The sequence below is a fragment of the Trichoderma gamsii genome, assembly GCF_001481775.2.
Source record: "Trichoderma gamsii strain T6085 chromosome Unknown Scaffold_27.2, whole genome shotgun sequence".
Classification (NCBI taxonomy): Eukaryota; Fungi; Ascomycota; class Sordariomycetes; order Hypocreales; family Hypocreaceae; genus Trichoderma; species Trichoderma gamsii.
In genome coordinates this window covers 15,451-39,181 of record NW_020171364.1, presented here as the reverse complement: position 1 = coordinate 39,181, position 23,731 = coordinate 15,451, and the positions used below count along the sequence as shown (strand labels likewise).

Here is a 23,731-nt window from a genome sequence, read left to right as displayed (position 1 = left end):
ATGAAGAACTAGTTTGGTGATGGACCTGAAAGTGGCCTGATAGGCTGCTTTAGGGTGAGAGAACTTGCTAGCAGTATTAGCGAATGTGACGAGAGCGGGAATAAGACACCCTGGGGGCGGGGCGGGGGGAATGACGGCGGAAAAAGCTCCGTGGCGAGGATTCACTCATATTTCGCCATTAGTTCCTTTTGCTTTGTTTTAGCTGCGATCTATTTGATCTAGTATGTCTGAGAGTGGTGTGATTATTATTTTTATGAGAACAGCTGGATAGTGTAGCATCGGGCGTATGCATGTCTCAGTGTGTGATACCGATAAGTGACCGTCTGAAAGAGGCGGCAGGCAGCACGAGTTATTCTACGGAATGTTATTTGCTATTGAAGGGAATCTCGATTTGGGGTTATGGTATAGATGTTGATGTTTTGCGATGATGGTAATATGAGGTCAGGTCGACGTTGCTTGTATTGTTTGTATGTTAAAGTGGATGGGTCTGCTATAGGAGAATGGAACAAGATGAGTAAAGTTATCATTATGACTTTTCTTCATATTTTATCGCAGCTGTCGATCAAGTTCCTAAGTTTGCCGGAATAGGGTATCATGTGTGTTTATTTGTTGCAGAGTAATAGAGATCAAGAGAATGAGACATAACTTTCATCAACGTGCAGATTAGCTAGCATTCATCAAAGTAGGCAAATTTCACTGTTTATTATCTCTAGCCAATTTTTGATACATTATTCCAAATCCACATCTTCGCCTGTTGCGGCTACCTCTTCGTCCATCTCATGGAGGACCTCTTCCATTTCCGCCTCTGTGGCCTCGAGACCCTCGGAGCTCATGAGCTTGTTATCCTTATCCTCAGCTGCGCAGTAAATGGTGGATTAGCATGTGCAATGAAACTAGTATGGGGATAACATGGAAGATACTTACTGCGTGGCTCAACAATGAGATTCTCCTGTACTTCGCAGTCTGTGAGAACGGAACCCGCACCGACGATACATCTCTTACCAAGAATACATCTTGTGAGTTTGCATCCCTTTCCAACAACGACGCCTTCCATGAGAAGACATTGAGACAGCTTGGCTCCCTCATTGATTTGACAGCCGGCACCAATTACGGTCTCTTTAATGGAAGTCTTTTCTTCCACGGTGACGTTTTCGCCGATGAGACTGTCCTGCTTGGTGATGGTGGTGCGAGGCTTCACACCCTCAGGGTAAGCGACTTTTCTAGGGTGCGCAAAGGGCGAGAGGGGTTCAGTGTCTGCTTCCTCAAGAGAAGGAAGCTTCGCTAGCTGTAAAGAAATCGCCAAAAGGAGCTGTGCCGTATCGACGCGGCGAACAATTGAATCTGCTGTTCCCTCCTTGTGTGAGTGAATATAGGCAAGGATGGACGGCGGCTCAAATGCTGATGCCGCCGCCGTAGATGCGTTCTTGTCATTCGTAGTAGTGTTTGCTGAAGTGGCCTCCTTTGAGTTATCCTGGTTGTCGGGGCGGGACTCAGTGGGAGATGAGCGGCCGCCCACGGAGTCGTCTTCCTCGCCGTCATCATCACCACTGCGCAACACCTCGCCGAACTGGAGCTTGTCCGCCAGGCCAGACTGCCATCCGGCCTTGGCCCACCAGCCAATCACATCCTCGCCGATGCTCTCTAAACGCTCATTCTTTTTGATAAAGTCCAAGACCCATCGAGGGAAGATGTAGATGTGCGCGTCCCTGTGGTTGGTGTACATGCGAACTCGAGGGTTGGCTTTCATCAATCCGTGGCGGATTGGAATTGCCTTTCTCTCCTCGGTGAGATCATTGAAGGAATCGGTGGGCATAGAGTAAACCAGTTTTGATACGTTTGGAAAGATGGATCCTTTCGGGGTGGCAGTCGGGGAAGAGGGTAGAGGGGCCGTGGAGATGAAGTCTGTCTCTTCGCCTTTGACAGGGGCACTGGCTTTTGTGTTGTACCACACGCCAAGACCTCCGCTGTATCTGCTCTGGTGGCCGTTTGAAAGCTGTCGTGTCCCTAGGAGGCCCGTGAGGCTGGCAGATTTGACCATCCATGCTTGAAGTAGCTGTTCGCCAGCAAGCTCGCAAACGAGATCGCATGGTAGAACAACAAAATCGCCCGTTACGAGCTCCCTGATCTCCGGCAGCCGCAATATTTCAGCTGTACCAGTGTTCTGGTCAAGGTCAGCGGGAGCAAGGACGTCTGGCCGTGGCAGCGGCAGTGCCGTCAGATAGGGGTTAGTATTGAGAGCGGCTGTCAATGCTTTCTCAGCCGATGGAGGGCAGATGAGGGTTATGTCTAAGAGTTGTCAGCCATTGTCCTGCGTATCAAGATGTGGTTTTCTATATGTCTCTCTACCGCCGCAAATACAAAGACACAAGTGAATAATCTGAGCGAGTAAGGATATTTCGACTAATGATAGTCGCGAATCCTCCAATACGGTTCCACTCAGTATTGATGGAATGAGACATGAGACGTGCATAATAAATAAAAGATGCTAAAAAAAATGAAAATCACCTACTTGTGATGCCAGTGCGGAGACAGAAGTCGATGGGATACCACACCATAGGGCGGTTGGCAATGGGGAGCAGAGCTTTTGGGTTCTCATCCGGATTCGAGGTGAACGTAGGGAATGAAGAGCCGGGCCCGCAGAGAATAAGGGCCTGCAGCCCGGTTGAGGCCATCGACAAGGCGTGAGGCATCTTGTTTCAGAGAGCCCCTCCGCGCAAAAGAAAAGCAGAATCTGGTTGCTGAGGTAGTCCGTTGCTCGATTTTCAAGGATCCTGCGGTCGTGTATTCAAAGAGGACCAGAGAGAATCAGAAAACTGCTTGTGATAGGCAGCTGGTTAAGATTTGACCGGGGTTGTGAACATCTTTAAGCTTTCCCCCACCTTGAAGTTTGAAGAGTCATAGCAGCACAAGGCTGAGATTTAGAATTCAAATGTGGCGCAGCTTCAAGATGTGGCTGGTGAAGCCCCCTTTGTGCGCCAATCCGAGCACAGCGTTCACGTGCGTGCAGCCTCGGTGGCGCGGGATTAAATTGCTCCACGCCGCGATTGCAACCTCGGGACCCGCGTTGGCGCGTTGCTGGGAAGAATCGGGGACCGCTCCACATTGTTGACATCCCAAGCCAGCTGAACCCCCAGCCACCGGACTTGTTGCGACACACTCGCCGCCGGCCTCAGGAACCTCCCCCACTCAGCCGCTGTTGAAGAACCACTTCGTCTGTTGCTGTATGCAAAGCACAGCTTCTTGCAGCTCTCGACTGTGACCAGGGATTGGGCATCATCACGATCCGCCGTCTTCAGCCGGGCAGACTGCTATATCGCACCGGCAAGCAATGCTACGCTCCTCCGTCTAAATGTCGCCTCCCTACGACAATCGGGGCTCCTCCCGCTCGCGGCGAGGCGTCTGGAGCCATTGGGTGCCTCTTGCGGTCACCCTGACCGTCGCCACGGCTGGTCTCGCCGCCTGGGTCTGGAGCCAGCGCAAGGAGAGTCCCGAAGACCACACCACTGAGCCGGATCCCGGCCTGGACTATGAGAATGCAGACTATGGAGAGAACCCGGCATATGGTGCTTCGACAGAGAGGCGCAGATTGGCGCCGCCGCCGGAGCAGGGCCGCCAACGCGACCAGAGCTATGCGACTGGATCTGAGACTGCAGAAGGCGGATGGGGATCGCGAGTGAGCAGCGCGTTTACATCAAACCCCGGAAAGACTGTTGCTGCTGGTGTCGCTGCTGCTGGCGCCGCCGTTGGCAAGGCGCTGGCCTCGATCCGTGAGGAAGACAAGCCTGAGCACGATTCGACCCCCTGGCCCGAAGAGAGAGAAGTACGAAGGGAAAAGGGGCCAGCTCCTCCTCAGTCTGTCCACAAGAAGCGCAAGACGGTTGCCATTGTCATTTCTGCCGATTCCCAGTTCACAGACGACGACGACGACATTGCCCATGAACATGCTGTAAGTGCCTGATGCTTGGGTACCTGCATGGCAGCTTGTGTTGTTTTGGCTACTAACTCGGCATTGCAGTCGATTCTTAACCACATTCCTCGCCACAATGACCTGTCTGCCATCAAGCTCTTTATCCTCATCTACGCGCCAAGCTTGAAGGATAGCACGGTTGATACCACTACGAGTAATCGCCCGCCTCCTTCGGTTAGCTCGTCATTCTCTAACGTTGGATATGATCAAGCTCAAACTCCCGAGGCGAAGAGCCCTGTGTAAGTCTAAACCGCGTTCCAGTCTATTGGATAGTATTAATAACTGTTTGCTATCAGCCTTGGCGCTACCCCGGAGAACACTCTGTTCAACGCCGTTTACTCAGAGGCATTGGCTCTCGTTGATAAGGAGACTATGATCCTTCCGTTCACCACGCCCAATGGCCACACTCACGTCCTTCGCCACTTGCAGCCTGACGTTATCTATCTCCAGGAATCCCTCTCTGGAGACAACGGCAGCTACATCACTAACATTCAGACATGGCTTCGTCACGACATCATCTTGGTTGTCGGCGCCGAAGACGGATCCGGTGGACTCGCCGACAGCGAATCTGAAGCTGAAAAAGCTACTGACAAGCCCGAGAAATGGTGGCAGCGACCCGAGCGCGTCGGCCGTGGGCGAGGCATCGTCGTTGTCGATAGCGTGCGCGTAAATGATGATTGGACTCGTAGAGTTCAGGGCAAGGAGTAGAGCAGGCGAGCGAGTTTTGTTTGATGGTACTTAGGTACATATCAGGATATTTAATGAATTGGAATATATCGGGGAATGCGGTTGTGTAGATTTGTATATACCTTTAGCTATTATTTGATTTGCTTTATTTACCAGTGCGATTTTTTTTAAATATATACTTTAAAACAGCGCTGTTGATTAAAGATTGTGCTTAAAGAGAAGACGAGAATGCCCATTCTGAGTGCATTACTACAGGTTAGCGTGGGCTCTCCCCAACTGCATTTACTGCCTTAGTCATCATAATTCAAAAGACCCTTATAATAGGTACGCATGGTGGCATTTGGTATAATGATGTATATGGTCAAGTCATAAACATCGGTTTACTTGATTTGTTAAGTTTGCGAGAACACTCTACTGCCACAGCATATTTGCGTGTACTTGAACAGATTAAGAAAAAGCTGAGATGCATCTCAACTGAGCGTCAGTTGCCATGAGAAAGCCACCCATGTCAAACAATAATGTGGTTTCAGTGCCACCGTAATGTTTAGAAAACGACCCATAAGTCATCGCTCGTATCATGGCTTGAAAGACTTTGCAGAACTGCTTTGTAGTCAAGGAGACGTGGAATTGTTCTTACCCAGGTATTCGGCCCATCATAAACTATCGCAGACTTGGCCGTATTAGATAAACTTTCGCAGGCAAGGACAGCAAGGTGGAGTCACGTGACAGTAGAGCCTCCCAGCTTGGTCAGTCAGGTTCAACGTCGCTGCACATCTCGCAACGTCCTTTGAGCGCAACGGCAACGTCGCTGGCAAAATCCAACTCTCTCTCGCCTCTCGTTTCTGCCGACGTACGATTCATCGCTTGCTCATGCATCGCTGCTGACTCTCCTCCTCTTGCGCCGCCCTCCCCGGGCCTCCTGCACCAGCCGATCCACGCTGAGCGATCGTCTCCACAGCCCACCCAACTCGCGCCGCGCCTCCAACATTCACGTTATCCGCCTCTGGACCTCCGACTGCAATTGCGACGCAGGCGTAGACGCTTGCCCTGGACGCCGGGTCATCCTCGTAGCAGGCGCGGTGGGAGCAAAGCGGCAGGACTCTCCCTGAAACCCACGCGCGCCGTCGTGGTGCATCCGGGGTCACGATGGCGCCGTCCAACGTCACCACCACCACCACCACTGCAGTGCACAACGCCCCAGGCAAGATCAAGCGGCCGGTGCCTCCCGGCATCCAGACAAACGGAGCCGCATCGTCCACCTCATCGCCCTCTCCATCCTTGTCCAATATCAAGCCCCCCAGCGCGAAGGCGCCGAGCTCGGCTAGCGATCGGGCCATCACTGCCTCGACTGTGCGGCCTAACCACCGGGTCCGTCGCGATACTCTAAACCTGTCGGCGGGGCGAAGTTCGAGAAACAGCGCAGGCTTGCGATCAGTATTTTTTGCCATGGACGATGCGGCTCATAATGAGCCCCGACCTGCAGGTACAGCATCACTCATCTTCCGTGGCGCAGCGATATATCAGCGTAACTGAGATCTCTAACATGTGCATAGTCGTGACCGATCATTACATCTTAAAGAAGTTTGCCGGGCGACCCCCGTCCTTGGTTGTCCATTTACACCAGAATCATTTCCGCTTCGATGGCCAAGAGGGCATGTTTCAGTATAAGTCACCCATGCGGATATTTCTTGAGCATATAAGGAATCGCACAGTACCCCACGACCTCCTTCCGTACTTTAACAAAGACCATGTGCCATTCTACGAAGGATGCCTCATTGTGCAGGTCTACGATCACAAAGCAGTAGCCCAGACAAAGGACGTCAAGCGACCTTCGTCGGCTTCCAATGCCGTCGTACCATCATCTATTCACAACTATAACCAGTGGCTCACGCCTTCCCCCTATGTGCCGTATCCTAAAGAAGAACAGAATCCAAACGAAACGAATGGAAAGCTGAAAGAAGAAGACACCAAAGATACAGCGGAAAGCGATGAAAAGGACGCTGAAAATGAGCCCTCGAGCGTGCCTGCGGATATCTCGGCCAATAATGCTGCCCCAAAGCCGAAGATATGCACCCTTGTTCTTCATCCGACACCCGAGAGTCTAAGAATGGATCTTTTGCTCAAGGCGACTACAGAGGAGGGACGCGACACTTCTGCAATGGCTCCTCCATCAACGCCAGCGACAGTGGTGCCGCCCACCCCAACCGCTTCTAGCATGCAGCCACCCGCGAAAAAGGCTAAGCGAGAAAAAGGCGAAATAGACGGCAGTAACATATATGCTGTCGAAGGACAGATATTGCTGGCGACCTCTGGTCCTCTTTACCTTGAACCAACCCAAAGCCTTGAGGATACCATTGCGTTATTGGAGAAAATGTCACATCCCAGCCACAGCAAACCTCCGCCTCAGCCAAAGGCCCGCAAGCGAACAGTGGCGGAGATGGCCGCGGACGAGGCAGCGGCAGCAGAACTGGAGCGGTACATGCTTGTTTTGGACGATCGGTTGGCATCAAATGTCACGGGCGCTCAAGTTGGCGGTGGAGCAGATGGAGATGCTGCAACCGGTGCTGCTACATTTGAACCCAGATTTGAGCGTTTCAACGTTATTGAAGATATCAAACGGGAGCATGCCGAGAAGAGAGAGCAGGAGAAGCTCAAGCAGCAAGAGAATGACCGAAAGCTGCAGCTGCAGAGACAGCAAGCAGCCGCGGCAGAAGCTGCTCAGAGACAAGCAGACATGGAGAGGGTTAGGCGCGAACAGGCTCAAGCTAGAGAGACCCAAATGCGTCAACAAGCTGCCGAAGCGCAGCGGCAAGCCATGGCCGCTCGCGCCGCGGCGTCAACCCCTGTTGCTCAAACCAACAACAGCCAACAGCAGATGAACCAGACGCAGCACGGCCACCCTATTCAGAATGGGGTGGTGCCCAATGCGATGCCAAATGCCGTATCGACAGTTCCGCAGAATTCGATGCCAAATGGCATATCTGGACCGGCTCAGGCACGGTTCCAAGCAACAATGTCTCAAGCTCCAGTATCTTCTCCCATTGTCCGGCATAATACACCCCAAAATATGTCGTCACCTATGGTCACAAGCGTTCCTATGCAGCAAACCAACTCCAGCATGGCGGCAAGTCCTCCTCGACCTGCCTCAGTTGTGCAAAACCAACAGATGTCAGTTCCTATGGCCCATACCATGTCTTCTAGAAACAGCCAACAGAGCCATCCGTCCGGTACACCACGCATGCCGCAGACGACGCCGAATATGTCTCATGCTACTCCGCTTAACCGACCTGCAATGGTTGGAACTCCTCGCATAACACAAACGAGCCCTCCTCCTAATATGATGGCTCAGAACTCTCAGATAGGCCAGCAGATGATGATGAACAACCAAGGCATGGCCCAAGCCAACCCTCAAATGATTGCCCAGCTCACTGCGCAACAACGAGCTATGCTGCAGCAGCAGCAGCAGCAACACCAGCAGCAGCAGATGGCGGCCGCTCTCCAGAATGGCAATTTTAATAATATGAACATGCCTGGACAAGGCCAGCCCATGTCTCAACAGCAAGCGCAGATGATGCAACTGATGCAACGCCAGATGATAGCGGCCCAGCAGCAGCAGCAACAGCAACAGCAGCAGCAGCAGCAGTCTCAGCAAGGGCCTCAGCAACAGATGCAGCAATCTGCGCACCCCCCACCGAATAACATGACCAACCCACAGCAGCAGCAGCAGTGGGCGGCGCAATACGCCCAGCAGTTGCAAAATATGCAAAACGTTCAGATGCGCCAGATGGCTCCTAATATGCAGGCTCAGATACAACGGATGGCCCAGATGGGGAGGTTAAGCGGGCAGATGGGCAACATGATGCAAGCTAATGGGCAGATGCTGAATGGCAACAACGCCAATGCCGTTAACATGCAAGCTTTGATGGCCATGCAGATGCAGCAACAGCAACAACAGCAGCAGCAGCAACAGCAACAGCAGCAGCAGCAACAGCAACAACAGCAGCAGCAGCAACAACAGCAACAGCAGCAACAGCAACAGCAACAGCAGGCACAAGCCCAGGCACAAGCCCAGGCACAAGCCCAGGCCCAGGCACAAGCTCAGGCACAAGCCCAGGCACAAGCCCAAGCACAACAAGCACAGGCTCAGGCACAGGCACAAGCTCAGGCTCAGGCTCAAGCCCAGGCTCAGGCCCAAGCCCATGCCCAGCAGCAACAGCACCAAGGACAAACTCCTCAGCAAATGCAACAGGCCGCCGTCCAAGTTCAGATGCAAAACCAGGCGCGCTCCATATACACCCGCCTTATGAACACCGCAGCCGTCAAATTTGGCGGAGCAGAAAATGTTCCACAAGAAACGGTAGAAAAGATCAAGCAATCATCGTTCCACCAAGCTTCACAAATGGTCAGGGAAATGTATCAGCGTAGAGCGCATCAACAGCAGATCATGCTTCAGCAACAACAGCAGCAAGCAGCAATGCAGGGCATGGGCGGGATGATGCAACATCAGGGAATGTGATTTTGAACAAGCTGAGGAGGAGAGGAAAAAAACTCCATACGACGACTGAAGGAGCCTCAAGAAGTTACGAAGTTACAAAACGAAATGTATGCCATCTAGGGATATGTGAAAAGTTGAGCTTGGCCAGCTTTGGATTCTGGGTAAAGCCAAAGAGAGCAGGGGAGGTTGCTGGCTTGTCTTTATTTTTTCTCTACATTTTGGAGTTACGGAGGGAGGTAGGCTTATAATTTCGGCATCACGAAGGACTCTGCGTTTGGGCAAGTCTGTTCCAATACCCCTTTCAACGGAATGATGTTTTCTCGGGAAGAGGCAGGATAACCCCGACAAACCTGCTTAGTGTACTATTGCTTTTTCTTCATTTTTTTCAATTTTTTTTTTCTAACTTTTATTCTTCTTCCCATTGTGTTTTATCCTTCTTCTTCTGTCTTTTCTTTCTTCTTTCGTGGTTCTTTTTTTTTTCTCTTTTTTCTTTTCCATCTTCGTTTTTCCTCTCACGAAGAACGGGTTCAATATATATATCAACTGCTACAATGGGTATGATATTAATGAGTTTTGTTAAAATAGCAAATGGCGTTGGTGGAGGAGAGGGCATTCAGGTAGTTGTAATAGGGGCGAAAGGGTCGAGTACGAATAGTTCTACAAATAACCTTTCAAAACAGTTTATGCCAAAGATGCAATTTTGAGTTTGTCGATACCCGTCTATTATAGTGATCCAAGTGCCTAAGGTAGTATTATCTGATAAGCCCATTGTAGGGAGCTGAGCAGCTTTGTACTGGCTGCCTACTAGGCTCATGATATGCCGAATTACATGTAAATTTTTGGCAGTCTTTTCTTATTTTTTGTTTTATTCTCATTTGAGTTTCACCTTCAGTAACATCCCATTGGTTTACACGACTTTACAAGTTCATTTGGAACCCCTTTTCACCGAAAAAGCCGCACACCGTATGTTTCGCTTATTGTCGAACCCTGTGCCAATGCGCTTTTCCGCTGAAGATTGTCGCAGCGGGTCACGTGCGCCCGGCCTCATCGGCATGCATGACGGAACCAGAAGTCGGTCACGTCAACTCCAGCTTTAGCCCCGTTTTGCTTTCGCGAAAGCTTGACGTGATCAAACCAGAGGCGTCAACGCAGGTCTCGTGCATCCTTCCAACAGAATCTCGCAGTCATTCTTTTCCAGAGCCTAGAATCGTCGCTGTTGTTTTTTCTTCTGTTCGCGAGAGCGTCGAGCTGTAGCATCTTGTCTGCCGCCCCTGTCCTTTATCGCCGCATTCCTGTCTTTGTCTCTCCCGCTGTCTAACTCGCAAGTCGGCGGCACCCCCTGGTTTCTCTCAACCCCGGCCCGTTCTTTGCTCTACATTCTACAGCCACGATGCATCCGCCTCGGTCATCAGCGTTGCTGCTGTCGTTTCTGCTGGCGCCGTTGAATGCGGCGGCCATGCTGAGCTGCAACAAGATTCGAGTGGATGAGCACAACTTTGATCTGTCGCCGCTTGGCGGCCCGCATTCGGTGGTGACGTCGCGGTTCGAGGCTAGCACGAATGCTCACTACAACACCACCTGGACCGTGGACATTTGCCAGCCGCTGAAGAAGAGCGGAAAGGCGAAGACGAAAGACGAGTGTCCCAATGGAACAAGAGGTATGACATTGTTGTTTCCCGCCTGCTCAGACTGCTCGGCTAACATTGCTTGACCCCTATTTCAGCCTGTGCCATTTCCCATTTCCTAAAGGGCGACCAAGACGCAGTCACACAAGTGGTCGCCATCGCAGGAGGACTCGAAAACGCCGGCGGATCACAGTTCGAATACGAGGCGACGAGGCTCAAGAGCAGCGACTCAAACTCCGATGCCCAGAAGGAAGGCCTCCGACTGGTTCTCAAGGGCGGCAAACACCCTCTCACCGGCCCAGTCTCCGAGCGACGAAACCAAAAGGCCGTCATTGAGTTTATCTGCGATCCCGACAAGACGGGTACCGAGGGCGAGTGGACATCGGAAGATGAATACGAAAAGGCCCCCAAGTCAAAACGAGCAGCGGATGACAAAGACGACAAAAAGGACAAGGACAAGGACGAGAAAGACGGAGATAATAAAGACGACGATGGAAAGGGTGACTCGGCGGTTGAGCACCAGCTGAAGAACGACAATGCTGCCCTCATTTGGGAGGACTATGCCAAAGAGAAGGATTTCGACGTCCTCCGACTTACCTGGTACACCAAGCATGCGTGTGAGAAGCGTGACGGAGGCAAGGGCGGAGACAAGGATGACGACCGCGAGCCCGGCGACTCCAGTGCCAGCTGGGGCTTCTTCACCTGGTTCGTTATTATGTAAGTGCTCCTTGATACTGACAGAAACGATTGAACCCGTGACTAATGACCTTTTGTAGCGTCTTCCTTGGCATCGCGGCATACCTCATTTTCGGCTCTTGGCTCAACTACAACCGCTACGGCGCACGGGGCTGGGACCTGCTCCCCCACGGCGATACCCTCCGCGACATTCCCTACCTCCTCAAGGACTGGACGCGCCGGGTGCTGAACACTGTCCAGGGCGCTGGCAGCCGAGGAGGATATAGCGCCGTCTAGTGACGAGGAGAAATGCATATATGTTTCTCCATGGCATAGTGCTTGACGAATGGATGGAGAAATAGGCAGGTTATGAAATACAATGGCTGCGAACAAAGAAAGGCTTATACAATGCACAATGTTTTGGGGTTCTCGGTAATATCTTTTGTCTCCTCTTTTCACCCTATGTTTTACCCTCCCCTGATCCTCTCTTGTCATTATTTCATTTTTTTTTTTGGCAAGACGGCGTTCTGGTTGCATACTAAGACCCGTTTGCGTTTTGTTTGGGCGGACTTGGTAGAGGCTGTATTATTTCTTGTTGGGTTCTACTAGTGATAATGCCATGACAACATGTTTATCGTCTTTGGTGCGTTCCAACCGCGGTAGATGGTACTGACTTTGTATTTGGCCCAATCATTGATTGTACCTATATTGATGCAGTTTGTAGTGATGTCTGTAGCGTCTCCGGTCTATGGACCAGCGGTGACTCTGCGTAGGAGGCTAGACTCACAGCGTCTCCATATTCCGGCTTGTTTGCCCCATTTTAAAGAATGCAGAGCAATGACTCCATCGTTATCAGTGCTTGCAGAAAAAGAAAGAGGCCTACAACAAATGACTCAGGGAAAAAAAAAATGATAAGTGCCGTCATCACATATGACTTTTTTTTTTGTAAAAGAGGTCGCGGCGGGAGCAGCGATAGCGGAGCTTTTATCGATAACACTTTGAAGGGCGCGCGATTGAAATTATATCGCTCCCCGCCATAAAGCTCGGCTTGCCTTCTCTATTTCCACTCCCAATCACTTTTTCTATCGAATTGGCGATTTGCTTGTTTGCTATCTGGATCCAATGGCTTTTAGGGTATTGGCTGGGCGCCAGGCGGCCACTTTGGCTGCGAGCGCGAGGGTTGGGGGACGATTCTTTTCGTCGACGAGGGCGGTTGCGAGCTTGTCTGATAGTGTGAAGCAGGCTATCAAGGTGAGTCCTGTTTTCTGCTCTTCCAACCAATTCAACTCCTACATCATATCGGAGATATCAATTGATATTTTTATTTTCTTTTGTTTTCATTCAATGAGCTAATCATCTTCTTTAATTGCAGCGAGACGCAGCTCTCTCGAATCCCGACCCTGCACCCGATTCTCCGAGCGCGGCCCTCGTCAACGACTATGCGCCCTACATGGTCGCCACATACGCCCGGCCTCCGCCAGTCTTCGTCCAGGGCGAGGGCTCATGGCTCTGGGACATTGAAAACCGAAAGTACCTCGACTTTACGGCGGGCATTGCCGTCACGGGGCTGGGCCACAGCGACCCCGAGATCACGGACATTATTGCCCAGCAGGCCGGGACGCTGATCCACGCTTCAAACTTGTACTACAATCCCTGGACGGGCGCGCTGTCGAAGCTGCTTGTTGAGAAGACGCTCGAGGCGGGATGCATGCACGAGGCGGCGCGCGTGTTTATATGCAATTCTGGCACGGAGGCGAATGAGGCTGCGATCAAGTTTGCGCGCAAGGCGGGCAAAGTTGTCGATCCGTCGGGCGACAAGGTGGATATTGTTTCGTTCAAGCATGGGTTTCATGGACGCACGATGGGGGCGCTGTCGGCGACGCATAATCCAAAGTACCAGAAGCCGTTTGCGCCGATGGTGCCGGGCTTCAAGGAGGGTGTTTACAACGATGTTGCTGGTATTAATGAGCTTGTCAATGAGAAGACGTGCGGTGTCATTGTTGAGCCGATCCAGGGCGAGGGAGGCATCTTTGCCGGCAGCGAGGAGTTTATGGTTACGCTCGCCAGGCGATGTCGCGAAGTTGGCGCTGTTTTGATATACGATGAGATTCAGTCCGGCATGTCACGTACCGGCAAGCTCTGGGCTCATGGGAATCTTCCCAAGGAAGCTCACCCGGACATCTTGACCATGGCCAAGGCCCTCGGCAACGGCTTCCCCATTGGCGCTGTACTTGTTACTGAAGCTGTGAGCGAGAAGATCCAGCTTGGTGATCACGGCACCACATTTGGCGGCAACCCGCTTGCGTGCCGCCTTGCGCACCACGTCCTCACCAAGATTTCTGCGCCGGAGCTGCTCGAGGGCGTGCAAGCTAAATCCAAGGTCTTCATGGACCGCTTCGCCAAGCTGCAGGCCAAGTTCCCCGAGTTGATTACTGAAGCTCGTGGGCGCGGTCTTATTCTCGGCCTGCAGCTTACTGAGGACCCGGCTGCGATTGTCAAGGCCGCGAGGGAGAGGGGATTGTTGGTGATTACGGCGGGGACGAATACGTTGCGGTTCTTGCCGAGCTTGGTGATGACGGAGGAGGAGATTCATCATGGATTGGATATTTTGGAGGAGGCGATTGGGGCTACGAGGGCTTAAGGGTGGCCCCTTTTTACTATTTGTTTTTCCTGTTTTGTATAAAATGTTTGGCGGGTTAGATTATGATTTGCTTTGATAGGATGGGATCCTATAGTGTATAAAAGTTCTTTATTTTCACGAAACATATCAATAGCCATGACGCTTATTTACCAAGTCACAAATCGTACAAGTAAATGTGAATGTGCCTTTACTATATGCGGTAACATGTACTAGATATCCATTGAACTTGTTTAATATTTTTTAAATCTTCTTTTCCCAACATACACTTTTTAGCAAATGGCATGTGTCTTGCCATGCTTGCCCTGCAACGAGTGGTCCTCGCCCTAGATGATTGCGTCAGCAAGAGATTATATTAACACGAGAGTCTTAAACTTACCTTGTAGTGCTTCGAGGCATGGTGTCTGGCATTCTGCTTGCTCTTGCCATGCGACGCAACGTGGTCCCGGATAAAGGCCTCCTGTCTCTTGATCGTCTCCTCATCCGCATTGTCCAGCAGTCCCACGCAGAGTTTAATATCGTGGATGAGCAAATCGCATCTGCTCTTGGAAAAGTCCTCGCGCACAACAACACGCAGCATCTTGAGCCCCTCGGTATGCGGCGCCATCGTGTACGCGGGCACGACCCAGCCCCTGGAGCGCAGGTGGTGCGCCAGCGCAAACTCGTCGTAATGACGGTCCTTGCCGCCCTCAGAGGCGTTTTTGAAGCGGAAAGCCACGAGGGGCAGGCCCTGGCCGCCGCGCTCGGACATGATGACGAAGCCGTCGTGCTCGAGGACTTCGGTAAGGTAGTCGGCGGTGCGGGTCAGGTTGCTCATGATGGCCTCGTAGCCCTTCTTGCCGAGGCGGATGAACTGGTAGTATTGGCCGATGACCTGGGAGGCGCCCTTGGAGAAGTTGAGGGTGAAGGAGGACTGCTCGGCGCCGAGGTAGTTGATGTTGAAGATGAGGTCCTGGGGGAGGTATTCGTGCGAGCGCCAGATGACCCAGCCAACACCGGGGTAGACGAGGCCGTACTGTTGAATGGTTAGTTGCATGATTAGAGAGACAAAGAGTCAAGATTGCTGACCTTGTGGCCAGAGGCGTTGATGGAGACGACTCTGGGCAATCTGAAATCCCACTCGAGGTCGGGCAGCACAAAGGGGGCGACGAAGCCTCCGCTGGCAGCATCGACGTGGATTGACACATCCAGCCCCTTCTCCTCCAAGAGGTCGTTGATGCTCTTGACATCCTCATAGTGGCCGGTGTAAGTCGTTCCCAGAATGACGGCAATACCAATGGTGTTTTCATCCACCAGGTCGACAGCCTCCTGAGGATCAATCGTGTACCGGTCCGGCGTGCAGTAGACATACTTCTCCTCGACCTCAAAGTAGCGCGCGGCCTTTTCCCAGCAGACCTGCACGGCGGAGGACATGATGATGTTTGGCTTGTCGGTGGGCTTGCCCTCGGCCTGGCGCTTGAGCTTCCAGCGGCGCTTCATGGCCAGGACGCCGAGCATGATGGCCTCGGAGGAGCCGATGCAGGACGTGCCGACGCTGTCGCCGCCAGGAGGAGCGTGGAAGAGCTCACCAATCATGTTGACGCAGCGGTTCTGGATGTCGGCGGACTGAGGGTACTCCTCGTAGTCGATGAAGTTTTTGGAGAAGGCCTCGGTCATGAGCTTCTCGGCCTCGTCTTCCTGCGTTGCGGGAAAAGGTGTTAGTGAGGATGGAGCTTCAAAATGGCTTGGCTGAATGACAAGCGTACCATGAAAGTTGTGACAAAGGAAGCCAGGCTTTTGAGGTAAATTAGCTTCTGATCTGTGTAATAACTCAATTGCAAAAGCTTACTTGAGCTTCGGGTTGTTGTCCAAGCTGAGGTGGTCCTTGATCATGTGGTAGGCCACGTCCTTGGGCATTGCGCCGCCGGGGATGCTGTGCTTGGGCAGGTCCTGGCCGGCAAACTGCGAGCCGTAGACGCTGGTGGTGAACTCGTCCTGGTAGCTGGACAGCTTGACCTGCGAGAGGCTCTTGTGCAGGCCCTGGTCGGGGTGAAGCGAGCTGGAGCCTCCAGCCGGGGCCATCTGGGGGCCGGGACTGACCGAGGCGGAGCGGTTGACGGCGCTGAGATGGACCATGGTGACGATGATTGAGAAATAGTAGGATAGTGGGAAAGTAAAGAGAAGAGAGGACAAGTCCAGAAATGAGCAGTGGTGAGGAGAATGGGGAGAGGGAGAGGGAGAGGAACCGGAGTGGGAGGGAGCAGTGACGACGTTCCGGTATTTCTAGGGCAACACGAGGTCCAAGCGAGACTCGAGTGACATGCACGCAGTGAAGAGCAACGTGCAGCAAACTCACTAGACTCGACCTGATGATGATGAGGGGTATCCAGCAGAACGTACCATGTACTGTACTGTACTATACTACCTTAAGGTACCTTATACTACTCATCTCAAAGACCCAGCGCGCATGACTGCCGCATCCAATGACGTGGAGCAGCCACAGACAAATGGGCCGGGACAGCTGAACGCTGAAGCTCCAGAGCTCCAATGGCAGGGCAGTGCTCCTAGCTTTGAGCTCTGTTTGCAGCATATTAATTGGCGCGTATATGATCCAATGCTTTCCTTTGATCGCCCCTCAGCTCCCTTTGTCTGCTCTGCTTTGCCCTCTGTCACAAGTCTGCGAGTGACATACCGGTCTACATGATAGACGCCCCGTCTTCAGACAACTGCAGCTCGTACATGAACTACTGCTTATATACATACGTGACTCTTATCGCAACAAAGCACTGCAGCTCCAGCTTCGAATCTCATGTCCCTCTTCTGCCCCTCCTTTTGTTCCCAAAACCTTGGTTTGGACTAGTCTAGTAGCTATGCTGCCCCTCCCCCTCTATTCTACTACGTAGTAGGCTCGACATCATTCAATTCCTACATGTATCTCAATAGCCACACCCGACAATTTCGTCCATTCCAAAATTCGGTTCTGGTAGGAAAACCTGAGGCGGCGCTGCTTTAATAACCTGAGTGGAAGGCGATCAAGACTCATCGATTGGCCACGGAACAGCGGGCATGACGGACCGGCAACGTCTTGTCTCATCTCATGTCCCGTCCCTCCCGCGCATATAAAACTAAAATCGTTTCGCGATTTCACTCCTATCCTTACTGCGGCCGGGTGATCTGCGCCAAATACCAACGCGACAAACAGCCCACCTGCATGCATCTACAAGTAGACAAAGACATTCCTATTCCATATTCCATGAGAAAGAGAAAAATAAAATAAAAAACAAAAAAAAAAAAAAAGCGCGAAAATAGGCAAAGTGGAGATGTCGTACAAGTAAAACAAACAAACAAAGAGAGAAGACGCGAAAGAGCCCGGGTGGCCGGCACATCCAAGGGATCGGCCGTGACGAATAGGCCAAGCTTTTGAGAAGCGTCGACATCATTCATTTTCCAGACGGGGGGCTTCTTTAGCCGTCAGATCCGGCGAGCCTGGTGGGGGCAGCGGCCTAGTGGGACAGGGATAGTAGTGGTTAGTACCTCCATAGTAGTAGTAGATAGTAGTACTTGGGTAGTCTACCACGAAACAAGACCACAGACGAGTAGTTTCCATAGACGAGTAGTTTCCATAGACGCCGATTCCTTCATACCATGCTAGGTTTACCTGCGCGCGACGTCAGTCTACACCCATAGGAGAAAAAATATCGCAAGAGGAGAAAGAAAAGGAAGCGTCTGGAGTTTGGCCAACATTGCTGTAGCTAGAGAGATTCTCTTGGCAACAAGTCGGCGCCTTGACTGCCGATTCCCAAGAATTCAACTATTTCATAGGAAAATGCCTTCAGGACCAAACGTTTATTGATCGACAACGACTCCTCCTATGTCCGGCGGTTGTCTTGTCCGAGTTTCTCTACTCATCTTGTGTCATTTTTACAACTTTTTGGTTCATTCAAGAGCGTCGCTCTTAAATCATATCTTCTTCCACAGAATAAGGCGTGCCATTCGTAATATCCGTCCTTGATTCCCTTACTTCGGCCGGAACCTGCACTAGGCTATCACACCCCTAATCCAACATAGCCCTGAGTACCTGGATCTGCTCTAGCACGCTTGATCGACTGGTACCGCCTTTGGACGATTTCGCCTCGACGCTCGTTTCATATTCGAATGCCTCCACAATGTCTGCTGTGAACCGAGAGTCAATAGCTTGCAGTTGCTCAAGGGTCAGCTTGTCCATCGATATTTCCTGCTTTTCAGACAGTGCAACGACGCGTCCAGAGATGTGGTGAGCCTCTCTGAACGGAACTCCCTTCCTCACCAACCACTCTGCGACATCAGTGGCTAGCATCGTCTTGTCCAGAGCAGCCTCCATCCGCTCTGGCCGCACCTTCAGGGTAGCAATGACCCCATTGGCTATGCCTAGACTATCCGACACAGTCTGAACCGAATCCAGCATAGGCTCCCACCCTTCCTGGAGATCTTTATTATAGCAAGATGGCAAGCCTTTCACAGTCTACCAAGTAAATAGTTAGCACCCTCAAAGCCAAGGCAACTGGCTGACATGTTAATATGAGGACTCACCATCATTAACCCAGCCATTTGACCGAAAGCACGCCCTGACTTGCCGCGCAAAAGCTCCAGCGAGTCCCCGTTGAATTTATTAGGCATTAAAGAGCTACCTGTAGAGTAGGCGTCGGCCAGCCGCACGAAACTGAACTCAGATGTCGAATATATGATGAGGTCCTCAGCCCACCTGCTGATGTGGTTGGTGAAAATCGAGTTCCACACCAAAAAGTCAATAATGAAGTCGCGGTCGGCCGAAGTATTCATCGAGTTCAAGGTTATTCCGCTAAAGCCAAGCTCCTCAGCTATCATGTTTCGATCGATTCGAAATGGGTTGCCGGCCAAAGCGCCACAACCGAGTGGACTTAGATTGACCCTTTCAAAAACTTGGCGCAACCGCTCGAGATCCTGCTTGAAGGCAGCGGCATATGACATCAGCCATTGACCCCATCTCACGGGCTGGGCACGTTGTAGGTGGGTGTATCCAGGCATGATATAGTTGCTGAGGTTGTCAGTCAGCAGGGTGGGCGCTTTTGGCCAGAGGTGCGGTCAGGCTTACATTTCAGACTCGGCTCGTGTGGCCAAAACCTTGAGGAATGCAACGAGCTGGCCGTCGATTTCGCGGATCCGATCGCGTAACCACATGCGCATATCACAGACGACTTGCTCGTTGCGGCTGCGACCTGTGTGCAGCTTACCCGCGGTGTCCTTGCCAATGACCTCTCCTAAGCGACGTTCGTTTGCCGTATGAATCTGGCCCCATGGTGTTAGCCTCGAGAAGTTGAGTAGAATTGAGTGGCTTCCTCACATCTTCGTCATTCGGCATGATGGCGAAAGTTCCCTGCTTCCATTCTTCCATCACTTGGAGCAAACCACGCTCAATCGCCTGAAACTCGTCTTCGCTAATGATGCCAGCCTTTGAGTTGGCCCTGGCAAAAGCAATCGATCCAAGGATATCTTCCTTGTAAAGAGCCTTGTCGTACCGGATGGAGGCATTGTACTTGTGCATGAGAGGATCAATCGCACCTGCGCACCGTGAGGTCAGTATACTGCATCCGAAGCTTGTTTCCCGAGACATTCGAACCTGTGAACCTGCCCCCCCAGAGCATGCCAGCTGCCGGGGCGTCTGCCGTTTTCTCGGCCATATTGAAGTATTTGTAGGTCGTTTCCAAGGCCGATGCAATCAATGGGATTGATGAGGCCGACTGGGCATATGGTGCGCAATGGTACCAATTGGCGTTCGAGATCAAGGGCGTGAGTATTCAACGCTGATGATGTTGAAGAATGAAACGCTCGAGATCGAGGGCGGGAGTTATCAAGGTTGAAAAGTTTGTTGAGGAAGTAATGTTGGTCAATCAGTCGAGGGCAATGATAGGAAAAAGTTAGTGGGGGCCGACACCGGTGTTATGCGTCACATAAGGACCCCGCCTACTATTTCTTAGTACAGTAAACACCTTCGCATTTAAGAAGAACGGTATAATACACACACACACACACACACACACACACACTTTGTTTATTCTAAGCTAAATTATTATATATATTCAACTTACTCATAATACAGTAAAAGGCGAAATGGATGTCGCGGGTTAGCTAGATAACAACTATGAGAAGGACCCATTTTTAGTCGTATTGTGGCTCGATGCACCTGTCACATCGTATTCCAGAGGTATAATTGTAAGATGACATAACCAACATGTGAAAAAAATCACTTTTTGGACGCACGTCCGTCAATAACGTAAGAATCTATTACATACAGCAACACTTGACAGACAACCAGAAGCAGCTGAATGAAATGACCTAGCGCGTGCCCTAAAATCTACAATAGACCGTAAAAGCCGGTTCTTTCAAGTACAATAGCTATATGTACTAGTATATAGAAACATTCAGCTCACGTCCTCGGGCCGTGACAGTGCCACTGAGACTGCCTGGTATACGACATTAGATGCATCATCGTCGCTCTACCCCATATTATCTTTGCGGTTACATATTTGATCAGATCAAAAATCATGGGGAACATTGATTTTTTTTGGTCTGGCTGTAGAGTACTTAAATCACAAGCATAGAAATTATGCATCTTATTTCGTTAATGCTTTCATAGCTTCATCTCCTAATCCCAAACAACCAGCTTTTTCTACAAATTTAAATCGCAGAGATACTAACAGCACAAGAATAATAACCTAGCTTAACCTTAAACTTAAACTAACTTATCAGCATCTTCATTCCTCCCTAGCGCGCGATATGTTGCTGCAAGTCCTTCCCTACTCCAAACTGTATCAGGATGCTTATCGCCAAGAATCTCCTGCTGTAGTGCCAGTACCTTTACTTGCATTCCCTCTGCCTCCTTATACCTGCCAAGCGCATGATATGTTCTTGCAAGGTATGCCATACTCTTAATTGTATTAGGATGGTTATCGCCAAGAATCTTCCGCCGTAGTGCTAATACTTCCATGTATAGTCCCTCTGCTTTTTCATGATTATTAAGTGCATAATATGCTGCTGCAAGAGATGCCATATTCCAGAGTGTATGAGGATGCTCATCGCCAAGAATCTCCCGCTGTAGTGCCAGTACTTCCACATGTATTCCCTCTGCCTCCTTATACCTGCCAAGTGCATTATATGTTATTGCAAGACATGCCATATTCGTAATTGTATTAGGATGCTTCTCGCCAAGAATCTCTCGCTGTAGTGCTATTACTTCCATGTATAGTCCCTCTGCTTCTTCATAGTTATCAAGTGTATAATATGCTGTTGCAAGATCTGCTATACTCTCAATAGTATTAGGATGCTTATCGCCAAGAATGTCCCGCCGTAGTGCTAGTACTTCCATTGTTATTTTCTTAGTTTCTTCATACTTGCCAAGTTCATGATATGTGGCTCCAAGATTTGACATGCTCGCGATCGTATCAAGATGCTTGTCTCCTAACGCCGTCTTTCGTAGTCCATATGCTCTTTGGTCTATAATCTCCCCCTCTCTCCATCTTCCACATTCGTATAGATAATCCGATAGCCTCGTTAATATATTCGCGGCCGTTAATTCTCCTCCACAAAGTGTAGCCCACTCACACGCCCGCTGTGCGTGTGCGGTGTACTTCTCGCATTCGTTCCATACTTCTGGTCCACTGACCGGGAGCAGATTTGAAATAATCCCAAGTGCTGCAGCCGAGAAATACTTTTCTTCTTTCTTTCGTTCCTTTCTACCGAGTTCATACCGCATCGCTTCTTGCACTAGCTTGTGCACCTTGTATGCGCGCTTTCCATTTTCAGTGTCTTGTATACTCAAGAACGAAAACTCACAGAGACGGGCGATAGCTTCTGTAATTTTATCACCATCACTATCAGAGTCTGATGATGATGATGAATCATATTCTTCGTGAACATGGTCCAGCACATTACTCTCGTCGCTGTATAGAGCCGCCTGCTTAATCAACTCGAAAGGGATATTCTGGTTATCCATAAAGGCGTGTATGTGCAGAATCTGATATGATGTCTTGTTCTCAATCTGAAGTTGCTTCATTGAAATGTTCCAGGTCTCCAAAATACTGTTTGATACCTCTCGTCGCCGAAAACGGTCAGTCTGTGATTGCTTCAGAATCCTCCATCTTTTCTTGCCCTCTTTTAATCTCAGCATATATTCCTCAACAGTTGTTAAAGGTCTTCTTAGATATGCTGCAGCTTGCGATATAGCGAGCGGTAGCCAGTCAAGTTCGGCAAGAAGTGCTGCGATATCCTTTGCCTCGTTGCTGCTCGCTTGTTTATTTCTGACACTATCAAACAGCTCTTTCGCTTCATCTGGAGTCATATGAGAGACTTTGATGGCGCGTCGAGCAGCAACAAGACCTCCAGAGATGCGCTCGTCGCGGCTCGTCCACAGAATTTGGCCCCTTGGACCTCGTGGGATGAAACTATCCAGGCTTGATGCATGGTCTCCTGTATTTAAAGCATCTTGTGCGGTATTACCAACGCCAAAGAGCCTCAAGTTATCCGCGTTATCCAGAATAAGTACCCAGGGAGGGCTCGCCTCAATGCTGTAGCGTACAGCCATTAAGAGATCCTCGCCATCGAGATTGCTTGAGAGACCTAGCTTCCTCGCGATCGACTTGTAGTCTTGGGTAAATGTGGTCTCGTTGTCGGCATGGACCCAGAACACGGAGCAAGTGGGGTCATGACACCGCCGATAGGCATAGTCGAGGGCAATCTGAGTTTTGCTGGGTTACCGTAGCTTCATGTTAGCAACGTTTCACATCATAGCGCGCCTGGATAGCTTACCCTGAGCCACCAAGACCGTAGAGGGCGGCGGTGGAGTAATCTTCGGATAGCGGCAAGATTCTATCTAGCTCGCTAATAAGGTCTTGACGAGAGATGAGCTCTTCATTACGGGGGAAAGGAATCAGGACGCAGGGTTCGCTGGGTTTGCTGGCGTAATTTTGTATCACATCTGCTTGATAAATGCGGGCATTATTACCAATGGTATTGGACTTGATAGCGCGAGTAGATCTCATAATGCCAGTATTCTGGTGATATACCAAGAAGGTAAACAACAAAGGCAAGGCTGAAAGAGCATTTGTGAGGGTTATCTGGATTGCGCTAAGTCCTTTACAGGTGCGGGGTAATGTATGGCCAACAGGAGTCGGAGTACAGAATGTACAGTAAAAGCAATAAATAATTTGAGGGTGGCTAATGTTCTCGGAAGTCACAAAGTAGCTTAAAAGCCTAGATCTCACCTTTGCCATCACGCCCCTCAGCTCAAGACAGCAGTTCTGGCATCTGATATACACACCGATAACTACACTATAGTCCTCGTACTCACTGGCGCCAGTGCCACGGAAAGAGGACCGAGACGAATGCTTTCATCTTATACCTCCTGAGTGGATATCTTAAAGACGGCGCTCGCGTGCGTTACTGATGACCGTGGCACCAAGCAGACTGCGTCTATGACCCAGAGCCTTACCTGTGACCGGATCCGCCCAGTTGCCCCTGTCTTGAACAGCAAGACGATGCTCATCGTCGATCACTCATCAAAGTGAATGAGAAGATGACTGTATAAATGAATAAGTAAGTATGTAATTCAGCACCTTTTCGGCTGCAATTCACCACTATCTGGTGGCATCAAG

The 23,731-nt window shown here is 50.7% G+C and overlaps 8 protein-coding genes across 8 annotated transcripts; 4 read left to right on the top strand and 4 right to left on the bottom strand.

Annotated features, from left to right (window-relative positions):
• Window positions 1-728: 728 nt before the first annotated feature.
• Window positions 729-2,690, bottom strand: TGAM01_v207322 (translation initiation factor eIF-2B subunit gamma; the record flags this gene model as incomplete). Its single annotated transcript, XM_018807600.2, has 3 exons — window positions 729-856; window positions 925-2,286; window positions 2,510-2,690. 3 exons carry the CDS (start codon window positions 2,688-2,690, stop codon window positions 729-731), a joined length of 1,671 nt encoding a protein of 556 aa, XP_018659244.2.
• Window positions 2,691-3,349: 659 nt separating this feature from the next.
• TGAM01_v207321 (hypothetical protein) lies at window positions 3,350-4,675 on the top strand (the record flags this gene model as incomplete). The annotated part of the gene is made up of 3 exons (XM_018807601.1): window positions 3,350-3,946; window positions 4,016-4,206; window positions 4,264-4,675. 3 exons carry the CDS (start codon window positions 3,350-3,352, stop codon window positions 4,673-4,675), a joined length of 1,200 nt encoding a protein of 399 aa, XP_018659245.1.
• A 1,125-nt stretch (window positions 4,676-5,800) lies between these two features.
• On the top strand, window positions 5,801-7,968 carry TGAM01_v207320 (hypothetical protein; the record flags this gene model as incomplete). The annotated part of the gene is made up of 3 exons (XM_024550063.1): window positions 5,801-6,137; window positions 6,208-7,822; window positions 7,869-7,968. 3 exons carry the CDS (start codon window positions 5,801-5,803, stop codon window positions 7,966-7,968), a joined length of 2,052 nt encoding a protein of 683 aa, XP_024405151.1.
• A 2,571-nt stretch (window positions 7,969-10,539) lies between these two features.
• On the top strand, window positions 10,540-11,746 carry TGAM01_v207319 (hypothetical protein; the record flags this gene model as incomplete). Its single annotated transcript, XM_018807603.1, has 3 exons — window positions 10,540-10,807; window positions 10,873-11,491; window positions 11,551-11,746. The coding sequence occupies 3 exons, from the start codon at window positions 10,540-10,542 to the stop codon at window positions 11,744-11,746; spliced, it is 1,083 nt and encodes a 360-aa protein (XP_018659247.1).
• Window positions 11,747-12,899: 1,153 nt separating this feature from the next.
• On the top strand, window positions 12,900-14,090 carry TGAM01_v207318 (acetylornithine aminotransferase, mitochondrial; the record flags this gene model as incomplete). The annotated part of the gene is made up of 1 exon (XM_018807604.2): window positions 12,900-14,090. One exon carries the CDS (start codon window positions 12,900-12,902, stop codon window positions 14,088-14,090), a length of 1,191 nt encoding a protein of 396 aa, XP_018659248.2.
• A 269-nt stretch (window positions 14,091-14,359) lies between these two features.
• TGAM01_v207317 (glutamate decarboxylase) lies at window positions 14,360-16,202 on the bottom strand (the record flags this gene model as incomplete). The annotated part of the gene is made up of 5 exons (XM_018807605.1): window positions 14,360-14,413; window positions 14,467-15,102; window positions 15,156-15,764; window positions 15,833-15,860; window positions 15,916-16,202. The coding sequence occupies 5 exons, from the start codon at window positions 16,200-16,202 to the stop codon at window positions 14,360-14,362; spliced, it is 1,614 nt and encodes a 537-aa protein (XP_018659249.1).
• A 1,918-nt stretch (window positions 16,203-18,120) lies between these two features.
• TGAM01_v207316 (argininosuccinate lyase) lies at window positions 18,121-19,762 on the bottom strand (the record flags this gene model as incomplete). Its single annotated transcript, XM_018807606.1, has 5 exons — window positions 18,121-18,567; window positions 18,636-19,119; window positions 19,177-19,370; window positions 19,426-19,643; window positions 19,702-19,762. 5 exons carry the CDS (start codon window positions 19,760-19,762, stop codon window positions 18,121-18,123), a joined length of 1,404 nt encoding a protein of 467 aa, XP_018659250.1.
• A 1,052-nt stretch (window positions 19,763-20,814) lies between these two features.
• Window positions 20,815-23,119, bottom strand: TGAM01_v207315 (hypothetical protein; the record flags this gene model as incomplete). Its single annotated transcript, XM_018807607.1, has 2 exons — window positions 20,815-22,825; window positions 22,887-23,119. 2 exons carry the CDS (start codon window positions 23,117-23,119, stop codon window positions 20,815-20,817), a joined length of 2,244 nt encoding a protein of 747 aa, XP_018659251.1.
• Between the last annotated feature and the right edge of the window lie 612 nt (window positions 23,120-23,731).